This window comes from Parasteatoda tepidariorum, chromosome 3 (genome assembly GCF_982258835.1).
Source record: "Parasteatoda tepidariorum strain Cologne lab strain chromosome 3, Ptep-v5.0, whole genome shotgun sequence".
In the NCBI taxonomy this organism is placed as follows: domain Eukaryota; kingdom Metazoa; phylum Arthropoda; class Arachnida; order Araneae; family Theridiidae; genus Parasteatoda; species Parasteatoda tepidariorum.
The window spans coordinates 48053469-48068182 of record NC_141757.1 but is presented as its reverse complement, the minus strand read 5'-3'; the positions used below and the strand labels follow the sequence as shown (position 1 = coordinate 48068182).

Genomic DNA, 14714 nt, shown 5'->3' with positions numbered 1-14714 from the left:
TATCTCTTTTACCATTCTTTGAAATTTGGGGAAAATATGGTTACGATCCTAACAGCGGACTCTGTATCATTTTGAGACAAAACGGAAAGTCAGCTAGAACTTTCTTTTTTATATCCTATTACGCACTTCCAGCCACGGTTTTTGCAGTTTGCTATTCTAGAATTTTTTGGGTCACTTATAAAACATCTCGACAAGTGAGAAAGCAGTGCAATTTTTTTGTTACGCCTGAAGAATTAAATGCTACAGCAACTTCACCAGAATGTAGAATTCAAAGAGGTGACATTCCGGATCGTGTTAATGACAAAGAGATGAAAATCCTGAAAGTGATGCTAGTCATCTTTGTTGCCTTCCTGATTTGTTACTTTCCAATGGCGCTCATTAAATTTTTTGACAGTAAGGCGAAAATTCCTGCACTTACCGCGCTGTCCTACTTGGGAATCAATTTATCAAATGTGATCAATCCCATGATATATGTTGCTATGAGTGCTGAATACCGAAAAGCATATATTGAACTTTTCACTTGCAAACAACTCTGGCTGCCATTGTCTACTTCTTCGAATGCAGCAACTTCTTCAAATACAGCAACTATAGAGATGCTAAGTGTTTGATATTGCTCTACTATTTTCTTATTTAAGCAAATTTATATAACATTATTGTTGTTATAAGTGTCATAAATGTAATATTAAAGTGCAATGTAAAAAATAAATACTATGCCCCTTAAATTTAGAAATGCTAGAAAGAGATAATGAAAATAAAGACATTTAAACAAATACAGTTGATAATAATAACTCAGATATATATTTAATTAAAATTTAAGAAAATTATAGAAAAATTAAGAAATAGAGAATTAAATAATTTAAATATCTTTAACAAGCTAAAGTACGATTTTGTGAAAAATTTCTTAATATCATCTGCACTAATTTATAAAGTTAGTCACATAATATATTTAAATCACATCTAAGTATGCTAAAATCTGGTCATTAGTTCGAAAGTTATTAGTTTTCCTAATTTCTATCTCACGCTCTGTGCACCAAACGTGCTAAAGTTTTAAATTTAAGTTATTCAAATGAGAAGAAATAATTGAAAATAAGTAATGCCTTCTTCAATCAAAACCCTTTTTGACTACTTGATAAACAAACTAGCCAAATAAAATGTTCTTCTTAATATCCAGTTAATAGCAAGTGAAAAAATCATGAAATGCAAGTGTAATTAAGAACAAAATTGTTTATTTAATAACTTTTGTCTTCTGGAAATTTTTAATAGCATTTTTGCCATATGAGTCTTCGAATTTTGTCTGAATTTACGGTAACCAAAACTCTTCATCACTTACAGGGCTTTTGGATAAATTTCTGCTCAAAAAAATAAAAACTCACGCAAAAATAAAATTATATTCTAAGAAAACGTTCTAAAATTTTTAAGGATTGTCATTTTAAATAAAATTAAAAAAAATTAGTATTTCTTGAAAATCATTATTATTATTATTATTATTTTGATGATGAGCAATTTCTACAAGTTCATTTAGATTTTTCTGCTGCTCAGAAGGTCTAAACGAATGCACAAAAAGAAAAAAAAAGATTTAGATTATAAGGACTTTTATATTAGGTTTAACATGCCTAAAGTATAAGGATCATATCTTACAGATCGAGTCTAATCCCTTATCCCATGTCTCGGAGTAACTACTTTATATTTATTTTCAAACTTTTTTATGTGTATGTCTGATTTCATCACTTTAATTATAATCTGTAATAATTTTTTAATTGTAATTTTATTATTTATGAGGGATACTCCAAACCATGAAGGTTGAATCATAGTACAAAAAAAATTCTTTTATTATGTCAAAACCTATATGTGTAATATTTACGGGTAATTATGTGTAATATTTTATATTATTAATTTAATTTTTTATACTATTTATGTGGAATGCAACGTTTCTATTTAGTGTTCTGTACAAATTTTACTAAACTATTATAATATAAGGATTTCACTAACTTAAAGTTATGTACAAGTTTTACTACTCTAGTGTAAGTGACAATTTTTTCTTTTGTGACGTAAGTAATGTTAAAAATATTATTTTTCGATGCGTTTTTGTAGTGCAGTGTTTCCCAAACTCATGTCTTTTGTGTACCCTTTCTAAATTTTTCGTAGCGCTGTGTACCACTAATTAAAAAATGAATGTAAATTTTACTATAAAAAAATTGCACAAAAGTTTGAAACCTCAATTGGTTGTTGACACCATTAATTATTAACTGTTAACTCTATAAATTATAGCCAATAGAGAAATACGTAATCGTAAATTTTCATGGCTAACTTTGCTTCTAAATAAAAAATTTTGAAATTTTTGCTTGTCGTAAGATATTTCGTATAGGAACGCTCACCCCAGCTAAGCCGTTCCTGTACCCCTGCGGGTACGCGTACCACAATTTAGGAAACACTGCTGTAGTGGATAAATATTATAATTCAGCCATTACAAAAGGAGATCTTAAGATTGGTATATGTCCTGCCGGTTGTCATTTACAAATCCTTTGGAATCGCTTACGGACATCTATTGCATTTAATGTTACAAAAGCAAAAACATGAATTGCACCAACTGCAACTTACGTAATCCTCAATATATGAAGACACCGATTTGTATCTGGTTTCGTTCTGTTTTTTAAATCCCTGTTTTCAGTTTGTAAGTATTCTGATGGTGGTTTATCAAACTTCGTCATATTCTCACTTATTTAAAAAGAATGTCACTTGGTATAATTGTAAAAATCATGACTTAAGGTTTTTTGGTTTGCTTCTTTAACGAGTAAATATATTTCTCAATCATTTCTCACTATGTCACGCTTTCCATATCGCTAAGTTCAAATTTTCAAGTCCAGTTGATTAGTTTTCAAATCCTTGAAATCTTTTACTTTTTTATGATTAGCATTCTGTAAACAAAATGTTCTTGCATAAAATTATCATTATCGTAATTAGATATTTTATTAACCACTATCACTTTTGCGATAAAAACGAACGGGGGCTGATGAGCTATATGTTCCAATTTTTTTCTTCAATTCGCAATTGTTTTCAATTTCTCCAGTTTCAATTCAAATTCTTTTAGAACTCCGTAAGTTAATTTCTATTTTTAATTTGTATAATTAATGTATGTAGTTACTGTATATAATTAATGTATGCGATTAATCTATATGGTAAATTTATAGACTACTAATTATTTCTCCCTTCAAAATGAGAGAATTATCTAAAATTCAACAATGAAAAGATTTTAAATCCCAACCTATTAATGATATCTTTTCTCACTTTCATCTTGGATACATTTTATTGGGTTCACAGTTTTTGATTAAGTAAAGTGCTAAACTCAAACATTTTTAAAAAATGTCATATTATCATAAAAAAAAAATCAGCTTCTGAATTTTTAACGATGACATTTCTTTTTAAAACTGTATATATTTTGTATTAATTTATAAATTTAAAAAAATATATATTTCTTTAAGCATTTGCATTTTAAAGGAGTATAATAGAAATTTTTATTCAAAAATAATAATTACGCATTTTTTTGGAAAAAAAAAACATTCTTAATAATTTTTCTTCAACATCAAAATGTAAACGCAATTTGCTTTCATAAATACTATTTGTTTCGTATAAACACAAGTTTTTCATTTTTATAGACACATTTTTATCCATATTTACGTACATAGTTGAAATGATGTTACACACGACATATTTTTCAAGTGAATGTTTTTGGTCATAAAAAGCATAATTGCCTCTTTGAAATTTTTTATTTCAATACAAACAAAATTTATTCATTTTTCGGTAACAAAAATTCAATGGTAGAATATCGATAAGAGATAAAAAAGTTAAGCTAGGAATAAGTAGTTTCATCTCTGAAACTAAAATGAAAGCAAAGAACGAAAATTGAACTAACTTTTAGATCACAATAATTTAATTACTAATACTAATTATTTTAACAAATGTTTATCAATATTACGCTCACATTTGAAGTGATGCTATATGACATACTTTTTGAGTGAACTTTTTGTCATAAAAAGCATAATTCTTTCTTTTAAATTTATTTTTTTTCCAATAACAATGAAATAATTTGATTTTTTGGTAAAAAGAAACTCCAATCGTCGAATTTTCAACAATGAAAAAACCCCATCAAAACTAGGAATAAGCAGTTGTATCTGTAATGTTAAAATGAAAATGAAGGGCGAAAATTTTAATTTTCACATGCAAAACAATCTAAATAATGTAGTTACGTTCACAAATTGAATTTACTTGTTTAAAATGGTTGCAATTTCAGTTTCGGCTATCTAGTTACAATTATTAATTTCAGGATATCTTACCAATAAAATTTCTGATGCAAAGTTTATATAAATTTTAGGTTATTCTAAGGAAAATGAATGCTACACACGAAGACAACTTCTTGTTTTCTTTCGAAAAAAATAGTTCATTGGCAAATGATACTTCGAATGTGAATGGAGAGCAAGATATATTTGATATCGAGAAAAAGAAGAGAATTTCTCAAGTAGTTTTCCTTCTGATTTCTTCTATCGGAATTTTCGGAAATTTTGTATCGATTCTTGCTTTGACGAAATCAAAGAAACTTCGAAATCCTACAACAACATTTGTCACTACTCTTTGCGTGGCTGATTTGCTGTTTTGTTTGTGTACTTTTATAAATTATATAAACATCGAGTGGAACCAGAACTATTATTTTTGCATTTTGATAACTTGGGCAAAATTTTTCGTTGGTGGAGAATCAGTATATTTAATCGTAGGTATTACCATCAATCGGTATATATGTGTAGTTCATCCAAATTATTATCATTTGATATACCAAACGAAGTATCTAGTTCTTCAGATAACTCTCGCTTGGCTTTATTCTTTTCTGATATCCCTCTTGCCGTTCTTTGAAATCTGGGGAAAATATGGATATGATCCTAACAGTGGACTTTGCATAATTTTGAGACAGAAAGGAACATCAGCGAAAGTTTTCTTTTTTATATCTTACTTCGCGTTTCCAGTAATTGTCCTTATCATCTGCTATCCGAGAATTTTGTGGGTCAGTCTCGAGGCCTCTGAACGAGTGAGAAAATCTAGTCTTTTTGTAACTGCATCAGGATTAAATGCAACAGCAACCTGTAACGGTATTCAGAGTGACTACAATTCTGAAAGTCTTATGAATGATAAAGATATGAAACTTTTGAAAGTGATGTTGGTCATCGTTGTCGCTTTTACGATTTGCTACTTCCCAATGGTGCTAATTAAATTTTTCGACAATAAAGCAAAAATTAGTGCGCTCACTGCAATATCATACTTGGCGATCAACGTATCGAATGTGATTAATCCTATAATATACTTCTCGATGAGCAATGAATATCGAAAAGCATATTTGGAGCTATTCAAGTGCAAAGATATTCGACTTCAGTTTTCGGTCTCTACAAACTCAGAGATGATCAGTGTTTGATGTTATTCTTATATTCATTTCATCTATCGAAAAGCACATTTGGAGCTATTCAGATGCAAAGATATTCGACTTCAGTTTTCGGTCTCTACAAACTCAGAGATGATCAGTGTTTGATGTTATTCTTATATTCATTTCATCTATCGAAAAGCACATTTGGAGCTATTCAGATGCAAAGATATTCGACTTCAGTTTTCGGTCTCTACAAACTCAGAGATGATCAGTGTTTGATGTTATTCTTATATTCATTTCATCTATCGAAAAGCATACTTGGAGCTATTCAGGTGCAAAGATATTCGACTTCAGTTTTCGGTCTCTACAAACTCAGAGATGATCAGTGTTTGATGTTATTCTGATATTCATTTCATCTACACTATAAGTTCTCAAAATTATATCTTCCTTAGAGGGTGCTGAAGAATTCATAGACAATAGGCAAAATTTTCTAAATAGAAATTGAATTCTCATTCAAGAAAAGACGCTCTGTGAATAAAAATCAACAAGAGTTTTAATTCTTCATAATTGTTATTATTAATAGAGATCTGAGGAAGATTAAAAACAAATTAGGGTATAATATGTTATTTAATTTATTTTTTTAAGGAAAGTGATTAATTTAGTTGAATGCTGTATAAAATTCTTTGACAACAAAGCAAACATTAGCGTGCTCACTACAATATCATAGTTGGAGATCAACGTATCGAATGTGATTAATCCTATAATGTACTTCTCGGTGAGTACTGAATATAGGAAAAAGCATATTTGGATCTGCTTACCTGCTAAGATTTTCTGCTTCAGTTCTCTGTTTCTACAAACTCAGAGATGATCAGTATCTGATGTTTTTCTGCAATTTATTTCATCTACCCCATAGATCCCAAATTTTGGTCTAGTCTCTATTGAATAGGCTAATTCATAGGCAATAGGATAAATTTTTTTATTGAAATTCTAATAATAGTAGAAGTCTCGTTGAAAAATTTCATTTTGTAAATAAAAAGTCATAATTAAGACATCAGAAATGATCAATGCATGATGTTTTTAAGCTATTTTTTTACATTCATCATAAGTTCTCAAAATTAAGTCTTTTTTCTACTAAATGCTAAAAAATTCCTAGACAATAGGAAAAAGTTTCTAATTAGAATTCTAATATTAATTGAAATTTCATTAAGAAATTATATTTTGCAAATGAAAATCAATCAAAAGTTTTAATTATGAAACAATAATTATGAAAAGAGACTCCTAATTATTGTTATTATTACTAGAGCACTCAAGAATATTAAAACAAATTAATATACATACATTATTTAATTAAATTTTTAAGGAAAATGATTAATTCAGTTAGATTCTGTTCAATGTTAACTCTTTCAAACTTTTAATACTAATTAGCTAGATTAGATTTTGAAATATAACTGTCTCAGTTCAGTACAGCGACAAGAAAGTTAAGATGACAGAATGTTGGCTTTCATAAACGGCATTATTTTTTCTGGCATACAGAATTTATACGGTGAAAAAAAGTCTTGTAAAATTACTGTATTGCTAATGACGTTTCTGGTTAAAAAATATATAATTCTGTATAGTAAATTGTAAACCGTATTCAAACCATTCATTTGGTCATTGTTTCATTCAAATGGTAATGGTTGACCGGAAATTCTGGTTTTAAAAAATATAGTTCTAGTAACCACACATTTAGAAAAAAAATGAAACTGAAAAGTGAAAATTTAAACTAAATAAACTGTTTTGATGCCATGCCGTTAGGTATCATGATAAAATTACTGCATTTACCAAGTTTTATCACATATTGTAAAACCATATTTTATTACGATTTTACCAAAATTATTACCAGAGCTCATGGATAAAAATTGTCGGTGTTCCCATAGAGCCAGAAACACGGTAAATTTTTACAATAATCTGGTAGTTTGAAATTTCTTTCTCAGTGAAAAAGACATTTATAAATTTACTTATGGCCCAAATTCTATTAGCACTGGAACAAAAACTATAGTTCTTAAGAAAGAGATTGCATTTTTCAAAAAGAATATTGGGATTTTTAAAAGGAAAAATTATGCTCAATTTTTAAAATAATTATAGCTTCTTAAGAGAATGCATAATTAAATTAACAATAGCGTAACTGCGCACTTTTTAATGTATCATATGCTTGTAGAAATTTATGTCCAATTAGATGGAAAGGAAATACACCAAAAAAATTAAATACGTAGTAATAAAAATGTATATTCATCATTTTTTATAACTGTTTCTTAGCATTTTTCTTTCCTTCTTTTTGCACTGAGCTTTCTAAGCTTTACTTAAAAAAAGTCTAGGAACGGTTTGCAGAAAGAGCAATTTAAAATGGTTTATTGACTTTTCCCTATTTATAGTTAATATGAATTGAATAGTTGAACAACATAAATTGACAAAGTTATGTGCATGCAGAGGATTTTTATTTTCCTGTCCAAACTTTTTCAGAGAATCAATATGTTTTTGAGCAATGTGTCCTCTGATCAAGTAATGCATTTCGAAACTAAATTAAGTTTGATGTCCACAGTACTTCTTTATTATTTGTTCATTGACGATAATATGCTGCAATCTCACCCATACGTTTAGCATTACTTTATTTACTTATGCTATTAGAATTGGCAACGAACCTTTACAATCACTTAATATTATATAAAATAAATATTTTTGCTAAATTTAAAACAGAATAACCGTTTTGCTAAGAGGGTCAGAAAAATACTTGAATTATAGTGGAGAAAAAGCATGTCGAAACATATAATGTTATCAGTACTGTTATAATTGTTGCTAATTTAATGTATTAGCATTATGTAAACATTTTTTTTAATTTCCAATGAGCTGCACAATCGGTCTTGCCGATGAGCAGACCTAGTGCGTTCTCCAGAGGTGGTATCCACTCTTTCAGAACCACCACAATGGGTGAGATACCGTTGGTCATGTTAATTTGGACGTCTGGTTTCTGCCACACTAGATGGCAGCACCGAGACTCTATTTGGATGCTAAAGTGCACTTGGAATTTAATTTTGCCGGAAATGCCAAGAGCCAATAAGGCACTCCAGGGATCTTTTACATGCCGCATAATCATACGACATGGCCTCTGAGGATTTTCTGCATCCCGAAAATCCGGTGTCTGGGCCGGGGATGTATTATGTAAATATTACTTATATAATAATGTATCAATCTAAACATATATGAATATTAATGTAACATTGATGATGCATGTTATTATTTAAACTCCTTGTAAACAATATTGCGTCTGAAAGCTACATCTGGCTGGCACTAACCAAGTGCTCGAAATCGCTTTGCGATTCTATTAACAATCAATGCAGCCAGAAAATATTGTGTTGTATCAACTTTATATATGAATAAAAATCTAAACAACTCGCAAATTTTTTTATTTTTCTTAGTTTCATGGAAATATTGGTTTAATTTATGGAAATATTTATAATTAATTGGGCGGATATTCAAGGATTTGAGAATATGTTTTGATGCAGTGTAACGGAAGGAGTATTTCAGTAATTATATTCATTTCATAAACTTACTAAAGGTGAGAACTGTCCTCTTGCCGTTAGGCTAAACCTGAGATGCTTATGTGGTTTCCTCTCTATGTACCGCAAATACGGGTAAGTTCCATTGAAAAAGTCCTCTATGAAAGTTAATAAGTCCTAATGCTTGATCTCTAAGTTCCCTTATTTTCTAGGTTAGGTTCAAAGTCACATGTTTACGAAGTTGAATATTAATAAGTCGTAAACTCAGAATTAGGTCGGCGGTTCAACACCGGTTATAAAATAAGAAAAAGACTAGAATTGCATTGGGGAGGGGTGCAGAGTGCTGGTCTCTTTTGACAATAGTATTTCAAGGTAAAGATCATAATCTTAATAGAACGTACTGCACTAAATGGAACAAAAAAAATTATGGGTGAGGAAGTTATATCAATAAGTCTCCTCTAGAAATTTTATCTTAGCAATATATGGAACAAACCAGACTGCAGAAGGCATTAAAAGTAACAGGATTAAGACCAAAATTGCTAGAAAAGTTTATTAAAAACAAGTTCTTTACCAAAAAAAAAGAGAAAAGAATTTTAAATGTGAATAGTAAATCTCTAAAAATATCCTTTTTGGTGTATTATTGTTGTCACTAATGCTATATGCCAATACCAGCAAACCTGCTTGAAATCAAGCAAATTTCAAAGGTAGAGAGCACGCTTTCAGTGGCGCTATCTATGGCCAAGAATAACACTTCAGTCATAGATACGGCCACACATGAAACTTCAACAGCACGTGCCACAGCCCGCTTTACAGGGAGGATTCAATCATAATCCATTCATTCATCCACGGATCGTAATTTTGATCTGAACCGCAGAATGATCAATCTCCAAGTTAGCACCTTCAGAGGTATTGATTTGTTATTAGAACTTGCCGAACTTCGTAACTCAGAGGATTTGACGCACACCAGTCATCATTTAAATTATGGGGATTCCTCGGCCAGCGGGATTTCAACTCTCGTTCTCACAAACACAGGCCCGACATTCTCCCAACCAGGCCATTCCAGCCATATCCTAAATGTCTATAGGCATTATGCAAAAAATGCCGTTGCAGAGAAAAGTAATAAAAAGGCAAAAGAAAATGAAAGGTATGGTAGAGAAAGGAAAATCCAAAAATGCCAATAAAAAATAATTGAAGAGAAAAAAAAAGAACTTATTAAACACTGAAAATGACAATGTCATCAAATTTCAGATCATACAGATGGTGGTCCGTAAGTTACTCTTTAGCAAAAGTTGCGGTAAGTCTGAAAAGCAAGGAAATTACGTGAATCATTGTATTTTGTTCTTATAGTCACATTTTTAATCTAGTCGAAGCAACAAAAAAAAATATTCGGATTGATTTCGTTATCTAAAAATTCGAATTTCTCTAACTAAATTAAAATGTACATAGTTTATGGAGTCTAGTTCATCTAAGAGTATGCAATCTAATTAAACTTAATTTTCCGGAATTAAACAAAATTTTAGTTCCAAAATTAGACATAATATAAAATTTTTCTGTAAATTAACATAATACAAGTTTGACAACATCCCGGCATATTTTATGTGTACTACATATTTTTTTTCAAATGTAAAACTTATCGCAAATATTTGACGAGAAATGTTGTAATAAATTTTTTTTTTAAATATTATTTATAGGGAACTATGTAATAGCTTCAATCTACACTGCTCAAAACACTTAAAGGATATTGAGGTTGTAGATTGATCTTGCTCCTAGAGAATTGTTCGAATTAATAATACATTATCTACAGACGTAGTAGACTATATGAAATAAAAATCGCATTCGCTTTGAAGAAATAAAATGCGTTTTTATTGAGTATTTGGGTACAAAAGAAGAAGAAAAAAACACAATTTGTGCATTTGAGGAAAACAAATAAAATAAGGTGCTTCCTTTAAAGAAAATCACTTTTAGCAGGGGGTATAGTTTCCCCAGACGCCAGCAATGTTGAACACCTTTAAGGCATCGAGTCAATGAAGTTATTAATGAGGGACTGGGGTATTCATTCTGTCCCACTCCTCCAAAAGAGCTCTTTTCAGTTCTTGGAGAGTGTGTGGGAGTTAATTTATTTTCGATTGCCTAGTATTTATTCTAGTTTCGTCATTCTAGTTAACGATCTTACGCAAAGCACTACGAAGAGGTATCGAATTCAAGGGGAACCATTTCGAGAGGAAACATTTTCGTCATACATTTGAGAGTTTACGCTTCGTCCGAATCACGTGATTTCGTGACGAAATGATTCTCAAATTTAACAAAAACTGCTCAAGGACTGCTGAATCTTCAAAAGGGAAACTTTTGTTTACGAAAGTGAGTGAATGTTTCGAGAGTTTTCTGCATAAACTTCTGAATTATTTCGTGAGAGTTACGGATAGAGTTGCATCATAAATTTAGCAACTACGTTAGCAAATAATTAAAGAAACTTTTCAATTTTAAATTGTAAAAAAATTAGTCCTATAGTTTCTTTTAATCAATTAAATTTATGTATGAAACCACATAAAGAAAAAGACCTCAAATTTAATTTTAGAAAGCTACCATTATGGGTATTAGAAATATTTTTTGCTTGAATTTATACTATGCCAGAAATCTACAAAATTTCTTCTCAAAACACTATCAGGAACCAGATCTCAGAACATATGCATTTATAATTTAAACATTAAAAATAAATAACTTAAGAATAAGTTAAATTTACTGAAATATTGGCAAAGGTTTTTCAGACGCTTTGACTACCAGGCTCATAGGCACTTGTATTACACCACTTACTACACTATAAAAAATTCCAAATCAAATTACGGTAAAAAATACTGGCACTTTTACTATAAAACCTTTTTTTACCGGAACATGTTACGGAACAAAAAATCTGATATACCGAAATTCTTACAGTAATAATTAGCATAAAGTCACTAAATCACGCTTATTAAATATATATCACTGTAAAAATTACGGTATATTATATTTTAGCATAAAATGGATGAAACCCGAAATGTAGGTGCGGAAAAATGGATTTTACGGATGACAATTCAAAGTATCTGTGCTTTACACCGTAATTTGATCCGGAATTTTTTAGTGTGTACACTATTAAATATATTTTTTTCACAAGTTACTGTGCAATACTTTTCACAGTTTTCTGAAAATCTATAATTAACTGGGTTTGATAATTTTTTGCAAAATCATCTCATTATTTTTTTATAATAAGGTGTTATGTTAGGACAGCATTACTATACAGTTTTGGAATTCGTATCAAGTCAAACCTCAAAACAGTTTCATACCTGCCAACTTTTACTCATTTGGCGTAAAATTTTATTTCTATATTTAAAGTGGTAGTAAAATGTATGCTTTCTATATATTCCTTGCATTTATAAACTTAATTCATAGTATTTTTAATTCACCACTATTTTTAAAAAAATTAAGCATATACATTAATATGTAATAATGTTCTAGTAATCCGAATAAGCTTGTTCATAATACAGCAAATGTTTCTGCCTAAAATTGTAATTTACATTTCATTTTACTACCACTGGGGAAAATCATCCTTGAAAGGATTAAAAGTTGGCAGGTATGCAGTTTGTTCATTAGAGGTTAAAATTTAATTTTTAGCAGAAAAAGAATTAAAAAAACGTAATTAAAACGTTACAAATTGCTTATGAGGGAGACAGGATTAGACGCATAAAAGCCTGTTTGATTGCCGTAAGAAACTGGACGATGCCAGAAAAATTATCCGAAGCAACTTATCGGCAATTGAACTCAACTTTCCTCATTAATTATTCCACAGATTTCGATATTATATTTTTTTAGCGCTAATTTTATAGTTGCGACTCTCAAATGTGCACACTTTTATTATTTCATTTTTGACAAAAATACTCGAAATACCTGTCAAAAAAAGTAATGGCAAAACAATTTTTTGAAGTTTTTATCTTTGAAGGTTTATTGTGGAGAAAATTTCAAAAATTTAGTTTCCTAAAGTTATCTTAATTTACAATGCAAAAATAATAACGTGCCTAATTTTCCTTAAAATGGATTTAAGTTTGATATGAAAATGTTGATCCTTTCACTAAGAAGAATTTCCTCAAAAAAATCTAATATGACATTTTATATCCTTTTTAGGTTATCGGAAAGAAAATGAATACAACTCAAGACAACATCTACTTTTATATCCAGAATGATTCATTGGCAAATGAGACATTGGACGCAAATCAAAAACAAGGAAAAACTGACATCGAAAAAAAGCTGAGAATATTCATATTACTATTAATCGCAATTTCATGTCTTGGAATAATCGGAAATTCCATAACGATTTTAGCTTTGAGAAAATCAAAAAAACTTCGAAGCCCAACTACTGCATTTATCATCAACTTATGCACTGCAGATATGCTATTTTGCGTGAGTACTCTTACAACTTATACGATGCTAGAGTGGGGTCACAACTATTATTTTTGCATTTGGAGTACATGGGCAAGGTATTTCTTTGGTGGAGAATCAGTGTATGTGATGATTGCAATTACCGTCAATAGGTATATCTGCGTTGTATACCCTAAGTATTATCGTTTAATATACAAACCCAACTACCTAGCTATTCATATAGCTCTGACTTGGCTTTATGCTTTATTGTTAGCTTTTCTACCATTCTTTAAAGTGTGGGGTAAATATGCTTATGACCCGAATAGCGGGATCTGCACCATTATGGTCCATAATGGAAAATCAGCCAAAACTTTCTTTTACATTACAGCCTTCGCTTTTCCAACAACTGCTTTTGCTATCTGTTACCCTAGAATTTTCTGGCGAACTTATAAAGCATCTAAGGAGGCGAAAAAATACAGCGCTACGGTAACTCCAGCAGTTTTAAATGCCACAGTGTCTTCTCCAGAATACAGGGCTGATGATAAGGAAATGAAAATCTTGAGAGTGATGCTAGTGATTGTTGTTGCTTACATGATTTGCTATTTCCCCCTTGCGTCTACTAAATTGTTTAACCTGGAAGGAAAAATACCAGCAATTCATATCGTAGGCTATTTTGGAGTTAACTTTTCGAATGTCATCAATCCCATAATATATGTAGCGATGAGTGCTGAATATAGAAAAGCATATTTGGAACTTTTCCGATGCAAACAGATTTGGCTTCAAATTTCAAACACTTCAAACTCAGAGTTGATCAGCGCATGATCTCAGATCTGTGGAAGGAAAGACAGAACAAAAAATTATCGAAAGCCCTGTCTTTGTTTAATCTAGCTTTTGCGTTTTGAGCAACCAACTTCTTTATTTGCTGCTTATTATTTATTTATTTGCTTTATTTACTCAAATACTTAAGAGCACCTAAACAAGTGAAGAAGTACAATATTTAAGTAAATCCAGTGGTTTTAAAAGCAACTGTGTAAACTGCAGAATATAGAGCTAACGATTTTAGTAATGAAAATTTTAAAAGTGATGTTTGTAATCGTTGATATGCGAATTTTCAAATGTATTTACAAAACTATTTTACATTGAAGCAATTTAGGCTATTTGGGAATCAGTATATCAAATGTGATTATTTCTAATACATATTGCGATTAGCACTCAATATCGTAAAGTATATTCAAAACTTTTTCACTGCATTTAAACTTTTCATCAAGTGTCAAGCCCTTTGAACGCAGAGATCAGAAGCAAATGATATGCTTATGATCATAATTTAGAGCAAAATGAAAAATTCGCATGTATTTTTTTATTTTTGAAATACATCTTTTGATTTCCATTCA

At 30.2% G+C, this 14714-nt stretch overlaps 2 protein-coding genes across 2 annotated transcripts in view; both read left to right on the top strand.

Annotated features, from left to right (window-relative positions):
- LOC107447106 (G protein-coupled receptor moody) overlaps positions 1 to 14714 on the top strand; it is a 66271-nt gene extending 51557 nt beyond the window's left edge. Inside the window, exon 2 of the mRNA XM_071179108.2 lies at positions 13090 to 14714. Within this exon, the coding sequence (XP_071035209.1) occupies positions 13105 to 14145 (1041 nt within the window). The 5' untranslated portion in view covers positions 13090 to 13104 and the 3' untranslated portion in view covers positions 14146 to 14714. The remainder of the gene's footprint in view (positions 1 to 13089) is intronic.
- LOC122268751 (G protein-coupled receptor moody-like) lies at positions 3618 to 8264 on the top strand. Its single transcript, XM_043038970.3, has one exon. It carries the CDS (start codon positions 4385 to 4387, stop codon positions 5453 to 5455), a length of 1071 nt encoding a protein of 356 aa, XP_042894904.1. The 5' UTR covers positions 3618 to 4384; the 3' UTR covers positions 5456 to 8264.

Coding starts and splice junctions, on each gene's coding strand:
- LOC122268751 (XM_043038970.3), top strand. CDS start 4,385: ATGAATGCTACACACGAAGACAACTTCTTGTTTTCTTTCGAAAAAAAT.